The sequence below is a fragment of the Epinephelus lanceolatus genome, chromosome 14 (genome assembly GCF_041903045.1).
Source record: "Epinephelus lanceolatus isolate andai-2023 chromosome 14, ASM4190304v1, whole genome shotgun sequence".
Taxonomy (NCBI): Eukaryota; Metazoa; Chordata; class Actinopteri; order Perciformes; family Serranidae; genus Epinephelus; species Epinephelus lanceolatus.
This window is the reverse complement of record NC_135747.1, coordinates 38874483-38889915: the sequence shown is the minus strand read 5'-3', so window position 1 is coordinate 38889915 and position 15433 is coordinate 38874483. Positions and strand designations below refer to the sequence as shown.

Below are 15433 nucleotides of genomic sequence, written 5' to 3'. Positions count from 1 at the left end.
AAAGGAATGACCTGATTTTTGTAAGATGTCTCAGTTGTGCAAAGCAGGACTGCATCACTTTAGGAAACAGCACTTAAAAATAAAAGCTTTGTGCCTAAATTTTACTGTACTTCAAAATAAAGTGTGTTTTTTACAAACCTGACACATTTGCGAGTCACTTGCGGCCCATTTAGAATGGATTTGTGGCACACTTTTGGACCATGACCCACCAGTTGGGAACCACTGGTTTCTAAGACATAGTTGAGCATCATATACTTACATCATAACGTTCAAAGCAACAATTTACTCTAAACTTTCAAAATTTGAAAAGATGTCGAACCAAAACGCAATCGTTTTGATATATGTATGACTAGAAAAACTTGAAACACAGTGCTGAGCTGCATCTCAAATTAATCTTCAGGTTTCCTGCTTTCGGATTATGTAAACCTCCACTATGTGGCACATACTGTTGACCTGCTGTCACCCTCTCAAGATTCCCCCTCCCCCAAAACAAGACAAGGATGGGTCTTTGGTGGGTCATTAAGGGTTAAAGAGGCACCAAAAAAAACTGTTGAGAGAACAACCACTCATGTTAACAAACTTTAAAACCTGTGGGTTCAGGCCTCCAGAGTTTGATGAAGTTCATATGATAACAGCTCCTGGTGGAAGAGTTAATGAGATCCATGGAGGTTGATTATAACATCACAGGTCAGGTATCATAAATGAATGAGACAATCAAAGACATGCTCTATGTTACTCTTCATAGGAGGACTTCTTTTTTCAGTTAATTCATTTATGCTGTGATACAATCTGCCTGTTGTGACATTCTTCATGGATGACGAATTAAATGTAACATATATAACTCTTTATGGGTATGTGGAGATGGGCAAATACAGGTATTTAGTTTTTGTTATTATGTTTACTGCATATATTCTAGCAATCTGCTTTAATATCACCATTGTGACTCTTATTTGGAAACACAAGAACCTCCATGAGCCTATGTACATTTTCATTGCAGCATTATTACTAAACTCTGTTTTTTTCAGCACTGCTTTGTACCCCAAGTTGTTCATTGATATTTTATCTGAAAAACAGGTCATATCATATTCAGCTTGTCTCGTGCAATTCCTTCTGTATTACTCCTTAAGTGCTTCTGAGTTCTTACTGCTGTCAGCCATGGCTTATGACAGGTTTGCGTCTATATGTAAACCTCTGCAATATACAACTATCGTGAGAAAAGACACAGTCAGTATTTTATTGGTTTTAGCGTGGCTTGTGCCTGCTTGTCTGACTGCAGTTCCAGTAATACTGAGTGCTGACATGAAACTCTGTAACTTCACTTTACAAGGAGTTTTTTGTAACAATGCAGTTTACAATCTCGCTTGTGCAAGTTCAACAGCACGGTCTATATATGGCGTAGTTGCTCTGTTATGCAATGCGATTTTGCCATTGCTTTTTATACTTTTCACGTACACCAGGATACTTATAATATCGTATAAAAGTAGTAGAGAAGTCAGGACAAAAGCTGCACAGACATGTTTACCTCATCTGTTGGTTTTAATCAGCTTTTCATGTTTCTGTGCCTATGATGTCATTGTAGTTCGACTGGGATCTGATTTTCCAAGCAATGTACGTTTAACAATGACTTTACAAGCTGTTTTGTATCATCCTCTCTTCAATCCAATAATATATGGACTGAAAATGAAAGAAATCTCTAAACAGCTGAAGAGGTTGTTCTGTTAAGGCAAAGTGATTTGATTTGTTAAAGGTGATGTGACAGTAACATTGATGTGAGTGCTGCTGTTGTGCAGTAATTTAATCTTCTGTAATAATAATGCAGAGATGTGAACGTTATAATCTTTGGAAGGTATTTGATATCTATATTGTTCATGCTGTAAAATATCCTCTTGAGTATTTGTCATGGAAACAGTATCAGTAAAGAGTATCTTAAGTTTGAACAAGGTAACGACTAGTCTACTTAATATGCTGCAACAGTGCAGTACGCATTTTATTTTTGTCTATTTCATTTTGAATGGCCTCTTCTAAAGTTTCTGCACTTTGTGTTTATTAAGTAAAAGATAACAGAGATATACACAGTTGCACTGACTACAGAGGCCTGAGGTCAATATGGACAATTCACACTGCAAAGAAAAACCAAGAACCAAAAACTAGAAGTACCATCTCATCGTGGTATGCCTCTGTTAACCAGTATCATTGAGGTCACAGTTTACATCATTGTCTGTCACAGTCATATTTAGCCATGATAGTTGACTATGCTTTAACACTTTCCCTGCCAATGTGTTATTTTTAAGTTGCCAGCCACCACCGGCATTTTTGAACGTATTCACCAATGTTTCAAGACCCAGAGAATAATTTGTTCTATGAATATGTAAACAGTATATAAAACTAAAGACACACAGACAAACACAAACACTTTATTCCGTCCTATCCCATTTCTTTGTTATCAACACTTGACTTTGTCATTTTTGTCAGTCATCTCAATGCATAAAATCAATTTCACATTTACTTTTTCTGTTTTTTTCTGGTGTCCTAATGTCAGTTTGAATTGTATAAATGAAAACTCTAATAATAATAGTGAAAATTATATTCTGTTTGAGGTACAGTGGAACACGTTGCCATGTTCAGTGATCGTTCAGTGTTCTGTTGTCTCCGTCTCCTTTATGGTCGTCTTGTCTGTGTGTCACTGTCACCATCATGGAGATTCAGTTAAGTCCCACCGAACTCGTTTGCTTCTTTGTCCAAATCCAAGAAGCAAACGAATCCTCGCTGTATTTCCGTTCTGATTTTCAGCTTTTCAGGCCTTAGCTAAGTGAGACCATCCTGATGACATGACTTCAGTGTTCTGTTTCTGTTTCGTTTCACACCACTGCAACTTTTCTCTGCAACTTTCTGAAATGGGTTCATCTTAGCACGTGTGAATTAATTACCAACTCCTGCTATATCAAAAACTCCAAAATCCTTTAATCTTTACAATTAATATGGTAATTTTGGTTATAGTTCAAATTTATTGGCTATCATATTTTCTTTTTTGGAAATCGTGCTTCACAAGGTGATTTACTGTAAATTAAATCAGATTATTTCATATAATTAACAATTCAATATTTCTGATCACCATTTTTAACCACAAGATCCAACACCTATAAAGTGGTCAAAAACTGAGACATTTTGCACCAAATCTGTTTAACAAATGGTATCAAACCAAAAACTGCTCCAACAATTTATAACAGTGGCTCCCAACTGGTCCAGCCACAGGTTTCAGATTTCTCCTTGTTATTAGTTCAAGGTACACACAGTTTAATATACTCAGTGTCATACTTGTGTTTGGCATGTCATTGAGCTAGTTTGCCGTCTCGTTAAGTAGCTGCCTTTTATTTAATCACTCTACAGCAGGAAACAGCACTTAAAAATAAAAGCTTTGTGCCTAAATTTTACTGTACTTCAAAATAAAGTGTGTTTTTTACAAACCTGACACATTTGCGAGTCACTTGCGGCCCATTTAGAATGGATTTGCGGCACACTTTTGGACCATGACCCACCAGTTGGGAACCACTGGTTTCTAAGACATAGTTGAGCATCATATACTTACATCATAACGTTCAAAGCAACAATTTACTCTAAACTTTCAAAATTTGAAGAGATGTCAAACCAAAACGCAATCGTTTTGATATATGTATGACTAGAAAAACTTGAAACACAGTGCTGAGCTGCATCTCAAATTAATCTTCAGGTTTCCTGCTTTCGGATTATGTAAACCTCCACTATGTGGCACATACTGTTGACCTGCTGTCACCCTCTCAAGATTCCCCCTCCCCCAAAACAAGACAAGGATGGGTGTTTGGTGGGTCATTAAGGGTTAAAGAGGCACCAAAAAAAAACTGCTGAGAGAACAACCACTCATGTTAACAAACTTTAAAACCTGTGGGTTCAGGCCTCCAGAGTTTGATGAAGTTCATATGATAACAGCTCCTGGTGGAAGAGTTAATGAGATCCATGGAGGTTGATTATAACATCACAGGTCAGGTATCATAAATGAATGAGACAATCAAAGACATGCTCTATGTTACTCTTCATAGGAGGACTTCTTTTTTCAGTTAATTCATTTATGCTGTGATACAATCTGCCTGTTGTGACATTCTTCATGGATGACGAATTAAATGTAACATATATAACTCTTTATGGGTATGTGGAGATGGGCAAATACAGGTATTTAGTTTTTGTTATTATGTTTACTGCATATATTCTAGCAATCTGCTTTAATATCACCATTGTGACTCTTATTTGGAAACACAAGAACCTCCATGAGCCTATGTACATTTTCATTGCAGCATTATTACTAAACTCTGTTTTTTTCAGCACTGCTTTGTACCCCAAGTTGTTCATTGATATTTTATCTGAAAAACAGGTCATATCATATTCAGCTTGTCTCGTGCAATTCCTTCTGTATTACTCCTTAAGTGCTTCTGAGTTCTTACTGCTGTCAGCCATGGCTTATGACAGGTTTGCGTCTATATGTAAACCTCTGCAATATACAACTATCGTGAGAAAAGACACAGTCAGTATTTTACTGGTTTTAGCGTGGCTTGTGCCTGCTTGTCTGATTGCAGTCCCAGTAATACTGAGTGCTGACATGAAACTCTGTAACTTCACTTTACAAGGAGTTTTTTGTAACAATGCAGTTTACAATCTCGCTTGTGCAAGTTCAACAGCACGGTCTATATATGGCGTAGTTGCTCTGTTATGCAATGCGATTTTGCCATTGCTTTTTATACTTTTCACGTACACCAGGATACTTATAATATCGTATAAAAGTAGTAGAGAAGTCAGGACAAAAGCTGCACAGACATGTTTACCTCATCTGTTGGTTTTAATCAGCTTTTCATGTTTCTGTGCCTATGATGTCATTATAGTTCGACTGGGATCTGATTTTCCAAGCAATGTACGTTTAACAATGACTTTACAAGCTGTTTTGTATCATCCTCTCTTCAATCCAATAATATATGGACTGAAAATGAAAGAAATCTCTAAACAGCTGAAGAGGTTGTTCTGTTAAGGCAAAGTGATTTGATTTGTTAAAGGTGATGTGACAGTAACATTGATGTGAGTGCTGCTGTTATGCAGTAATTTAATCTTCTGTAATAATAATGCAGAGATGTGAATGTTATAATCTTTGGAAGGTATTTGATATCTATATTGTTCATGCTGTAAAATATCCTCTTGAGTATTTGTCATGGAAACAGTATCAGTAAAGAGTATCTTAAGTTTGAACAAGGTAACGACTAGTCTACTTAATATGCTGCAACAGTGCAGTACGCATTTTATTTTTGTCTATTTCATTTTGAATGGCCTCTTCTAAAGTTTCTGCACTTTGTGTTTATTAAGTAAAAGATAACAGAGATATACACAGTTGCACTGACTACAGAGGCCTGAGGTCAATATGGACAATTTACACTGCAAAGAAAAACCAAGAACCAAAAACTAGAAGTACCATCTCATCGTGGTATGCCTCTGTTAACCAGTAAAGTTGAGGTCACAGTTTACATCATTGTCTGTCCACAGTCATATTTAGCCATGATAGTTGACTATGCTTTAACACTTTCCCTGCCAATGTGTTATTTTTAAGTTGCCAGCCACCACCGGCATTTTTGAACATATTCACCAATGTTTCAAGACCCAGAGAATAATTTGTTCTATGAATATGTAAACAGTATATAAAACTAAAGACACACAGACAAACACAAACACATTTTATTCCGTCTTATCCCATTTCTTTGTTATCAACACTTGACTTTGTCATTTTTGTCAGTCATTTTAATGTATAAAATCAATTTCACATTTACTTTTTCTGTTTTTTATCATGTCCTAATGTCAGTTTGAATTGTATAAATGAAAACTCTAATAATAATAATTATTAAATTGAAAATTATATTCTGTTTGAGGTACAGTGGAACACGTTGCCATGTTCAGTGATCGTTCAGTGTTCTGTTGTCTCCGTCTCCTTTATGGTCGTCTTGTCTGTGTGTCACTGTCACCATCATGGAGATTCAGTTAAATCCCACCGAACTCGTTTGCTTCTTTGTCCAAATCGGATTCAGAATGTTGATCAAAAACAGGAATTGTCGGAGTCTGAGTCCATCAACATCTCCATGGCTCGCACAACAATAAACCACTCTATTGGCGCTGGCATTTTCGTGCAGTTTACAAGCTCCAACATCTCCTCTGTAAACAACATCTTCTTCCAGTTTCCAGTGGATCTTCTTCTTTGTTTTTGGACATGGCAGTGCTTTTCTATTTTCACAAGATGTGTGACAGCACCCCCTATCGTTTAACTGTGAAAACACAGATTGCTGGAATATCTTGTCAATGGTGGGGATTGTTTTAAATATGGATATTGCTGCAAAGAAGCTACATATTCTAAAACATGGATGCTTTCTACACACCTCCTCCCCGGCTACACAGAAGATTTATACAATTGGCACAGTTTCAAGGTGGACACCAAAAACAGTGTCACCAATTCTAAATGTTTTCACTTCTGTTCTTGAGATAGGGCGTTGAATAATGGCCAGAAAAAGTGTTTTTGCAGAAAGTTATGATGTCACAGTGCAGTTGACTTTTTAACTTTTTCTCAAGTTATGGCCAAAAAAGATGTTTGTAAGGTAAAAATGACCTTGACCTTTGACCACCAAAATCTAATCAGTTTATCCTTGATAATTCAGTGCTGAATTTGAATAAATTCCCTCAAGCTCTTCTTGAGATATCATGTTCATGAGAATAAGACGGATGCAAGGCCACAGTTACCTGGACCTTTGACGACCAAAATCTATCTAATCAGTTCATCATTGAGTCCAAGTAGAAATTTATGCCAAATCTAAAGAAACACATTTAAGGCGTTCTTAATATATCATGTTCAACAAAATGAGACAGATGAAGTCATGGTGAACTTGACCTTTGACCAACAAAATCTAATAAGTTCACCCTTGAGTGCAAGTGGACGTTTGTACTAAATTTGACAAATTTCCCTCAAGGGCTTCTTGAGACATTGCATTCATGAGAAATCTAGTCAGTTTATTGTTGGGTCCAAGTGGACACTTGTGCTAAATTTGAAGAAATACCTTTAAGGTGTTCTTGAGATATCACGTTCAAGAGAATAAGACAGACAAACTTATGGTGACCTTGACCTTTGACCACCAAAATGTAATCTGTTCATTGTTGAGTCCAAGTGGACATTTGTGCCAAATTTGCAGAAATTCCCTCAAGGCATTCTCAAGACACTGCGGTCATGAATAGAACAGGAATAGGACGTATGTATATACAAACAAACAACTGACATATGTACCGATGGATGGGCGACCTGAAAACATAATACCACCGGCCACAGCTGTCACACAGCATAAAGGCATAGTAACATAACAGGTCAAGGATAAGCACGATCCCAAAAGGTGGAGTCTGTGACTCTATAGAAAGGTTAGGCCCAAACTCAGCTCTTCTTTTTCTCCCTACCACTTGATTTCGAGTGCCACCTTGCCCCTCAGAACAGAGTTACAAAGGGTTGTGGTTTAAAATCTTCCCCTATGAAACCGGACAACCCTTAAGACCCTGATACATCACTGATAGTTGTTGATAATGGCGATTACATAAACAAACGCAACAAGTGTTGGTCAATATTGCAAATACGTCATCTTCTGCCTGTGGGTTCAGGCCTCCACAGTTTGATAATGTTGTTCACGTATTTGTAGTTGTAGCTGTTGGAGCAGTCTTACAGTGCCCACACAATATTTTCAGTTAACATTTCTTTCAGTGTGTTCTTTAATATTGCCTGTAGGACATCAGACTGAATGTTTACAAATTTACCCAGTGATGACAGTGTCAACAGCCAAAATCTGGCCAGCTGATTTGGCAAAATTCTGGAGTGTCATTCATACCGAGTCTCAGCCGCGTCGGACAACCGGACCCAGCCTGGCTAATTTCACCTAGCATGCTGAGTTCAGGCCGAATCTGCGTCAGGTCATTTTGGCTACCTGGGCAGCCACTGTAACCTCAGCAGGGCTGGGCGATATGGAGGAAATCATATTGGACGATATTGCTTTCACATAAAAATCTACACAAGATTTTTGATAAATAATCATCAATAACTTGAAGGCAAATAGAAAACAGCTGGGACAATCTGGCAAATTCAGAAAATGGCATCGTTTACTGTAATCTAGCCTTCAAACCCAGGAAAAACTTACGATATTACGAAAACCAAAATATATGATGATATCTAGTCTCATATCATGATATCAATATAATATTGATACATATTGCCCACTCCTAACCTAACCTGAACCTAATCTAGAGTATCTGTGTGTGTTGTACTGTGGTTGGTGCACATGCAAGTCAATAGTTGTTTCCCCCCAAATGTTTGCATCAAATCAATCCATCTTTGAGTCTGAGTTGACATTTTTGCCAAACTTAAATAAATTCTCTTAATGCATTCTTGAGAAATCACATTCACAAGACTTGGAGGAATGCACTGCAAGATGAACGACCCCAAAACATAACATCTCCGTTGGCCATGGCTGTCGCCGGTGCAGAGGCATTAAAAGTTTAAAAACACACACACACACACACACACACATCCATGTAAACAAAGTTTAACACCTGTGGGTTCAGGCCTCCAGAGTTTGATAAAGTTGTTGACATGACACCAGCTCTTGGTGGAAGAGTTAATGAGATCCATGGAGGGTGATGAAATGTCAGAAAATATTTGACCTGATTTAAACACTTCAGTTTCTGATCTGTGAAGATGAACACACATCAAGTGCAGCTGAAGGTCAGGTCTCTGTAAATGAATGAAACCATCAAATACATGATCTATGTTAACCTTCACAGACTTTCCTTTCCTTTGATTCATTTATGCTGTGATCCAGTCTGCCTGTGTGGGTTGAAGTTGTGACATTCTTCATGGACGGTGAATTAAATCTGACTTATATAACTCTTTATGGGTATGTTGAAATGGGCAACTACAGGTATTTAATTTTTCTAAATATGTTTATCGTATATGTTCTATCAGTCTCTTTTAACATCATCATTGTGTACCTTATTTGGATACATCAGAATCTCCATGAGCCTATGTACATTTTCATTGCAGCATTGTTACTGAACTCTGTTGTTACCAGCACTACTGTGTACCCAAAGTTATTAATTGACATTTTATCTGAAAAACAGGTCATAACATATTCGGCCTGTCTCTTACAATGTTTTATATATTATTCTGTTAGTGCTTCAGATTTCTTACTGTTGGCGGCCATGGCCTATGACAGGTATGTGTCTATATGTAAACCTCTGCAATATACAACTATCATGACAAAATACGTGGTGAGTATTATCCTGGGTGTAGCTTGGGTTCTGCCTACTTGTCAGATTGCAGTCTCAACAATAATGAGTGCTTATATGAAACTCTGTAATTTCACTTTAAAAGCAATTTTTTGTAATAATTCATATTACAATCTCTTCTGTGTGGCATCAGTAGGACGATCTATAAATGATATGGTTACTCTGTTTAGTGTGGCAGTTTTACCTATACTCTTCATACTTTTTACATACACCAGAATACTGATAATATCCTATCGAAGAGGTAGAAATGTCAGGAAAAAAGCTGCACAGACTTGTTCACCCCACCTGATAATTCTAATCAGCTTTTCCTCCCTGTGTCTATATGATGTCCTTATAATTCGACTGGATGCGGAATCTTATTTACATTTCATAATGACTTTACAAGCGTTTTTGTATTATCCTCTCTTCAATCCAGTTGTATATGGACTCAAAGTGAAAGAAATATATAAACATCTGAAGAAGTTGATCTGTCCGGCCAAAATGATTTGATGTATTAATGCTGATTACTTCTCCATTATCAAGTCAGCACACCTGGAATTTAGCCTCTGTGAGTAACTTTACTGTTATGACTTTAGTTAGCAAACTTGAACCCTGTTCAAGTAATGACATTCATATTCCCACCATAGGCTCAGGGTGTATTGATCACATTTAATATTCAAATTCATCAATATATACTATATTAATGCAGATGGCTTCTGTGTTTACACAACTTTGAAAGTGTGTACATGCATGGTTCCAGAAATGTTTCTCATTTAATTGCACTTTACAGACTTTAATTTTCATGAGATGTTGACTCCAGAGAACTTTTTTTTGTTTGTTTGTGTGTGTGTGTGTGTGTGTGTGTAAAATTTTCTGTTTCCAGCGGTTTTTTGTCTTCCATTTCAGCACATGCCGACTGAGTAGAAAATCTTTTTTTCACATTACCATTTGACTTGTGACCATGTGTGTTTGAACAAACAGGGGAAGAAAAAATGTGTATGTATGTGCGTGTGGTGAGGATATACATGTGCATTGTGGTCGTTGCTCTGGAGGCTTCCTTTGTTTCATATCAGAAGTCTTTTGACGAGGCTGAAATGGCAGGTCTGTTTGTAACAAAACATTTTTAAAAACAAAATAAAACTAAAGTAAATGATAATGTTGCTTTAATTTCCCTATTATGCACGGGGCTCCCATTGGATTGACTCTCACAAGGTTTCTCCCACTGGTGTGGCCATTTTGCTTATGAAGTTGAATGTCATGGATAGACAGAAAGGTCTATTAACTACAGAGGCCAATGTGGGCAATCCACACTGCAAGCAGGTTCAAATCAAACCAAATAATCAGCAATGATAAGAAATAAGAGCACAGGTATGAATAAACACAAGTCCACTCATAGAGAATGAATAATACTAGAATGAAAGTAATGAGCAGCATATTTCTTCACTACCAGAGAGTTCACAACTGTAGCTGGCCCGAGTCAGATTCATTAAAACCTCAGAGCATCACGAGTCAAAACTAGAAATACTGCCTTGCAGTTGTTTGTTTCTGCAAAAGTGAAGTCACAGTTAACATCCATGTCTGTCTAGGTTCATACAAAGCCTTTATTTTATTTATTTATTTATTTATTTGAACATGTAAAAAAAATAAATAAATAAAATAAAAATAAGCAATTGATTAAAACAATTAGAAAGAAAACAATATATTCACATCTCATTTACATGTTCAAAAGGAGTAGGAAGAAGTATAAACTTATCTGGTCCAACCCCTTGTTCACTCAATATTCATATCAATAATAATAATAATAATAATAATAATACTGTAATAACAACACCAATAGTAATGATAATGATAACAACAAGAACAAGAAACAACAACAAACAACAACAACAATAACAACTACAATACTGAAAATGCCTTAACAGAAGACAATGCCTAAAACATGGATGCTTCACAAACAGAGGATCTATACAAACATCACAGTTTCAGTTGGGCAACACATACTGCAAGCACATCAAACCAAATAATCAGCAGCAATAACAAAAAAGAACACAGGTATGAATAAACACAATTCCATTAAGAGAATTTATTTAGGTTTGGCACAAATGTCCACTTAGACCCAAAAATGAATTGATTAGATTTTGGTGGCCAAAGGTCAAGGTCACTGTGACCTTGTGTCTGTCTGATATCTCAAAAGGACCTTTGAGTAATTTTCTCCAAATTGGCACAAACGTCCACATGGCCCACATAGCTAAAATGGCTCATGTTTTGAAATTCAACATCATGAACTTCTGTCATATCAGGAACTCTTTAGCAACTGATGCTGCAAAAATGTACTTCAATGCTATGATACTCTCCTACATGAGATACTGCATGCCATGTTGGACCCAAGCTAACCAGACCACTCTAAATCTAATCAGATCTCTCGTCAATGCTTGCCCATAGAGAGATCTGATTGGATTTAGAGTGGTCCAAGCTAACCAGACCACTCTAAATCCAATCAGATCTCTCTCTCTCTCTCTCTCTCTCTCTCTCTCTCTCTCTCTCTCTCTCTCTCTCTCTCTCTCTCTCTCTTCAGCTTGGACCCAAGCTAACCAGACCACTCTAAATCCAATCAGATCTCTCTACGGGCAAACATTGAAGGTTCTGGACAGAAAACCAAGACAGCACCACCACTGCAACATTCTCTCCAAGTACAATTTACTAAGCTTCGACAATGTAAGTACATTATCAAACATTTGCTTAGTACATAAAATAATCAATAATGCAGCCCCCCCACCATTGAAAAAATTCATACTCCCCTGCTCTGAACAGAGAACAAGAGCTTTAAGATCTGCGATGAGAGGAGACTGTAAAATCCCACAAAGAAAGTCATCCTTTGGTCAATTTGCTTTCTCCATCAAGGCCATCGGAGAATGGAATAGACTCCCTAGTGATTTGAAAATCAACAGGAATTATCGCAGTTTCTGCCTTGCCACAAAGAAATCGCTCCTGAGTAAGCAATGTTGCCAACACTAGGTGCTGCTGTCAGATTTCCTGTCTGATTTTCTGTCATTATGTCTCGTTTTGCGTTTCTCTCTTCTGCTGTTTATCTGAGCTCTGTTACAGATATTTCTGTCATATTACCATTGTTGGTATTTAATCATCCCTGCAATCCCAAATTACCATTGTTGGTATTTAGGTTTCTTATTGTTGTACTCTAAACTATAATCAACTCTGTAACTTTTTTTTGCTGCTACGAGCACTTTGTCAACTACCAACAACAACACCAGCACTTTATCTATGCACATTCCTGCCTTGCACTTTATATCAGGAGCTGCTACTTGGACTGCCTTTTAGTGTTTTGTAAGTTGTTCCTCCCTGTACTGTAACAACTTGGTTATTTTAAATGCGGAAATTGTGTGTCTGTATTGTCTCTGTGCTGTCCTCTGTTCATCTGTATTTTAGGTTTCTTTGTTTTTTAGATTGTGGTCTGTGTATATTGTAAATTATATGTTGGGACTACAGATGGAAATTAGCAGTTATTGCTAAATCTGGTGCAACCATCTCCTCATCTCTTGTAAATGATTAATGCTATTGCACACTGTCCCTTGATAAACTAAATAAACTAAACTAAACTAAACATGGACTCAAGAAAGATCTGATTAGATTTTGGTGGTCAAAGGTCAGGACCACTGTGACCTCACAAAACATGTTTTTTGACATAACTCAAGAATGTACACTCTAATTATTACAAAACGTCACACAAACGTCTAATAGGGTAAATTGATAGTGATGGTATTTTATATCCAAAAGGTCAAGGGTGAACTTCACTGTGACATCATAATGTTCTGCAAAAACACTTTTCTGGTCATAATTCAATGTCATATCTCATTTGGTTATATACTTAAATGGTGTCTAATCTTGAAACTGTGCTGATTGTATAAATCTGTGCTGCCAGGGGGAGATGTGTACAGAGCATCCATGTTTCAGAATTTGCAGACTCTTCGCAGCAACATCCATATTTGAAGCACTGTCAACTTTCATGGCTGCATATGAGTATGGACAGACATGGATGTAAAATGTAACTGCAACTTGACTAGTTTGTGTGGACATACAACTGTGAGGCAGTAATTGTTGTTTTTAATGCCTCCGTGAACATTTTTACTACACTGTAATTAGAGATATTGTAGGGTTGCTGCAAGGCCCTAATCAGTAGGTGTGTCTCAATCCACTTCTTTTTATGCACATTTTAATTTGAGCATAACAACACCTGATTGGAAATGCCAATAGCTCTAAAGAGTATTGAAATATCACAGAAATAGTGAAGCATAGTGAAGGTGAACTGGGAACGTCTAGCTGAGGCCCCTGTTGGCAAGGTCTTTAACTCCAACCTCGAGAAGAGTTTTTTGTGCATCCCAGGGGAAGTTGGGGGCATGGAATGCAAGTGGGCCATGTTGAAAGACTCCACTGCTGAGCCAGTTGCTAAAACTTGTGGTTAGAAGGCCATTGGTGCCTTTTATGGCAGTAACCTAAGAGCCCACTGGTGAACACCAGCTGTGAAGGTTGGCTGTCCGTCTGCAGAAGGAGGCCTTTCAGGCTTGGTTGGCTCAGGGGTCTCCTGAAGCAGCAGACACCATTTGGCCAGTAGGATTGCAGCTGCAATGGTCAGCAAAGCAAAAACCCAGGTGTGGGAGGAGTTCGGGAAGGCTATGGAGAATGACTTTCAATTGGCCTCAAGGAAGTCCTGGCAAACCTTTGGACACCTCAGGAAGGGAGAGCAGGGCATGTCTCAGGCTGTGTTCAGCAGAGGAGGAGGACGTCTGACCCAGACTGGGGATGTTGTCAAATGGTTGAAAAAACACTTTGAGGAGCTTCTGAACCTGGCCAACATATCCTCAGTGGAGGGCGCAAAGTCCAAAGAGCCGGGGGAACCCTTGCCCATATCCCTGGCAGAGGTTGCTGAGGTAGACAAAAGCTCCCCAGCACAAAGGTGCCAGGTGTTGATGAGATTTGCCCTGAGATCCTGAATGCTTTGAACATTGTTGGGCTGTCTTAGCAGAAACAAGTTTTCAATGTTGTGTGGAGGTTGAGGATGTTGCCTGTAGAGTTGTTGGCCGGGCCAGTGGTTCTCATTTAAAAAAAATAAATAAAAACAGAGACTGACAAGTGTGCTCCAATTAGAGGGGTATCACACTTCTCAGCCTCCCTGTAAAAAAAAAAAAATCCAGGGTGCTGGAAGGGAGGCTCTGATTGATTGTTGAACCTTGAATTCAGGAGGAGCAAAGTGGATTCAGCCTTGGCTATGGATCAGTGGACCAGTGGACCAGCTCTTTACCCTTACAGGGCTGCTGGAGGGGTCCTAGGAGTTTGCCCATCCAGTCTACATGTGTTTTCTACACTAGGAGAAGGCTTACAACCTTTTCTCATTGGGAGTCATGTGGGGGGTAATACGTGAATACAGGGTACTTGGGTCATTGCTGTCTGGTCCTTGTGTAAGGAAAGTGCAAACTGTGGAACTTTAGGGAACTCATAATTGCATCCTTGCTCTTTGTAGATATTAAGTTCAGTTGGCTTCATTCATTCAGTTTGGTAGCCTAGTGTGAAGCTGTTTGGATGAATGTAGTGTGAGATGGACAGGCAGCTTGGCGAAGTGTCTGCAGTGAAGTGAGCGCCAGGCCTGACTGTTGTGGGGAAGAGGGAGCTGAGCCACAAGACAAAGCTTTTGGTTTAAAGGTCCATCTACATCCCAGCCCTCACCTATGGTCATGAGCTTTGGGTAGCGATAAAAAGAATGAGATCATGGATACAGGTGGCCAAAATTAGGTTCCTACGTAGGGTGGTTCTTAGCGCAGAGAGGGGCTAATTTAGGTGGTTCGGGCATCTGATCAGGATCCTCCTTGATTTCTCACACTCAAGGTTTTCTGGGCACGTCCAACTCATAGGAGGCTATGGGATAGACCCAGAACCTCTGCTGTAGTAATGAAATATGCTGCCCATTACTTTATTTTCTGGTATCCTCTATTAATGCATTCTTGAGATATCACATTCACAAGAATGGGAGGAATGCACTGCAAAATGAAACATCCCAAAACATAACACCGCA

The 15433-nt window shown here is 38.3% G+C and overlaps 3 protein-coding genes across 3 annotated transcripts; all 3 read left to right on the top strand.

Moving 5' to 3' along the window:
* The first annotated feature begins 795 nt into the window (after positions 1-795).
* LOC144466814 (olfactory receptor 6N2-like) lies at positions 796-1722 on the top strand. The gene has a single exon (XM_078174221.1). It carries the CDS (start codon positions 811-813, stop codon positions 1720-1722), a length of 912 nt encoding a protein of 303 aa, XP_078030347.1. The 5' UTR covers positions 796-810.
* A 2401-nt stretch (positions 1723-4123) lies between these two features.
* Positions 4124-5050, top strand: LOC117251745 (olfactory receptor 6N2-like). Its single transcript, XM_033618272.2, has one exon. It carries the CDS (start codon positions 4139-4141, stop codon positions 5048-5050), a length of 912 nt encoding a protein of 303 aa, XP_033474163.2. The 5' UTR covers positions 4124-4138.
* Positions 5051-8925: 3875 nt separating this feature from the next.
* LOC117251747 (olfactory receptor 6N2-like) lies at positions 8926-9861 on the top strand. The gene has a single exon (XM_033618274.2). It carries the CDS (start codon positions 8941-8943, stop codon positions 9859-9861), a length of 921 nt encoding a protein of 306 aa, XP_033474165.2. The 5' UTR covers positions 8926-8940.
* Positions 9862-15433: the final 5572 nt, after the last annotated feature.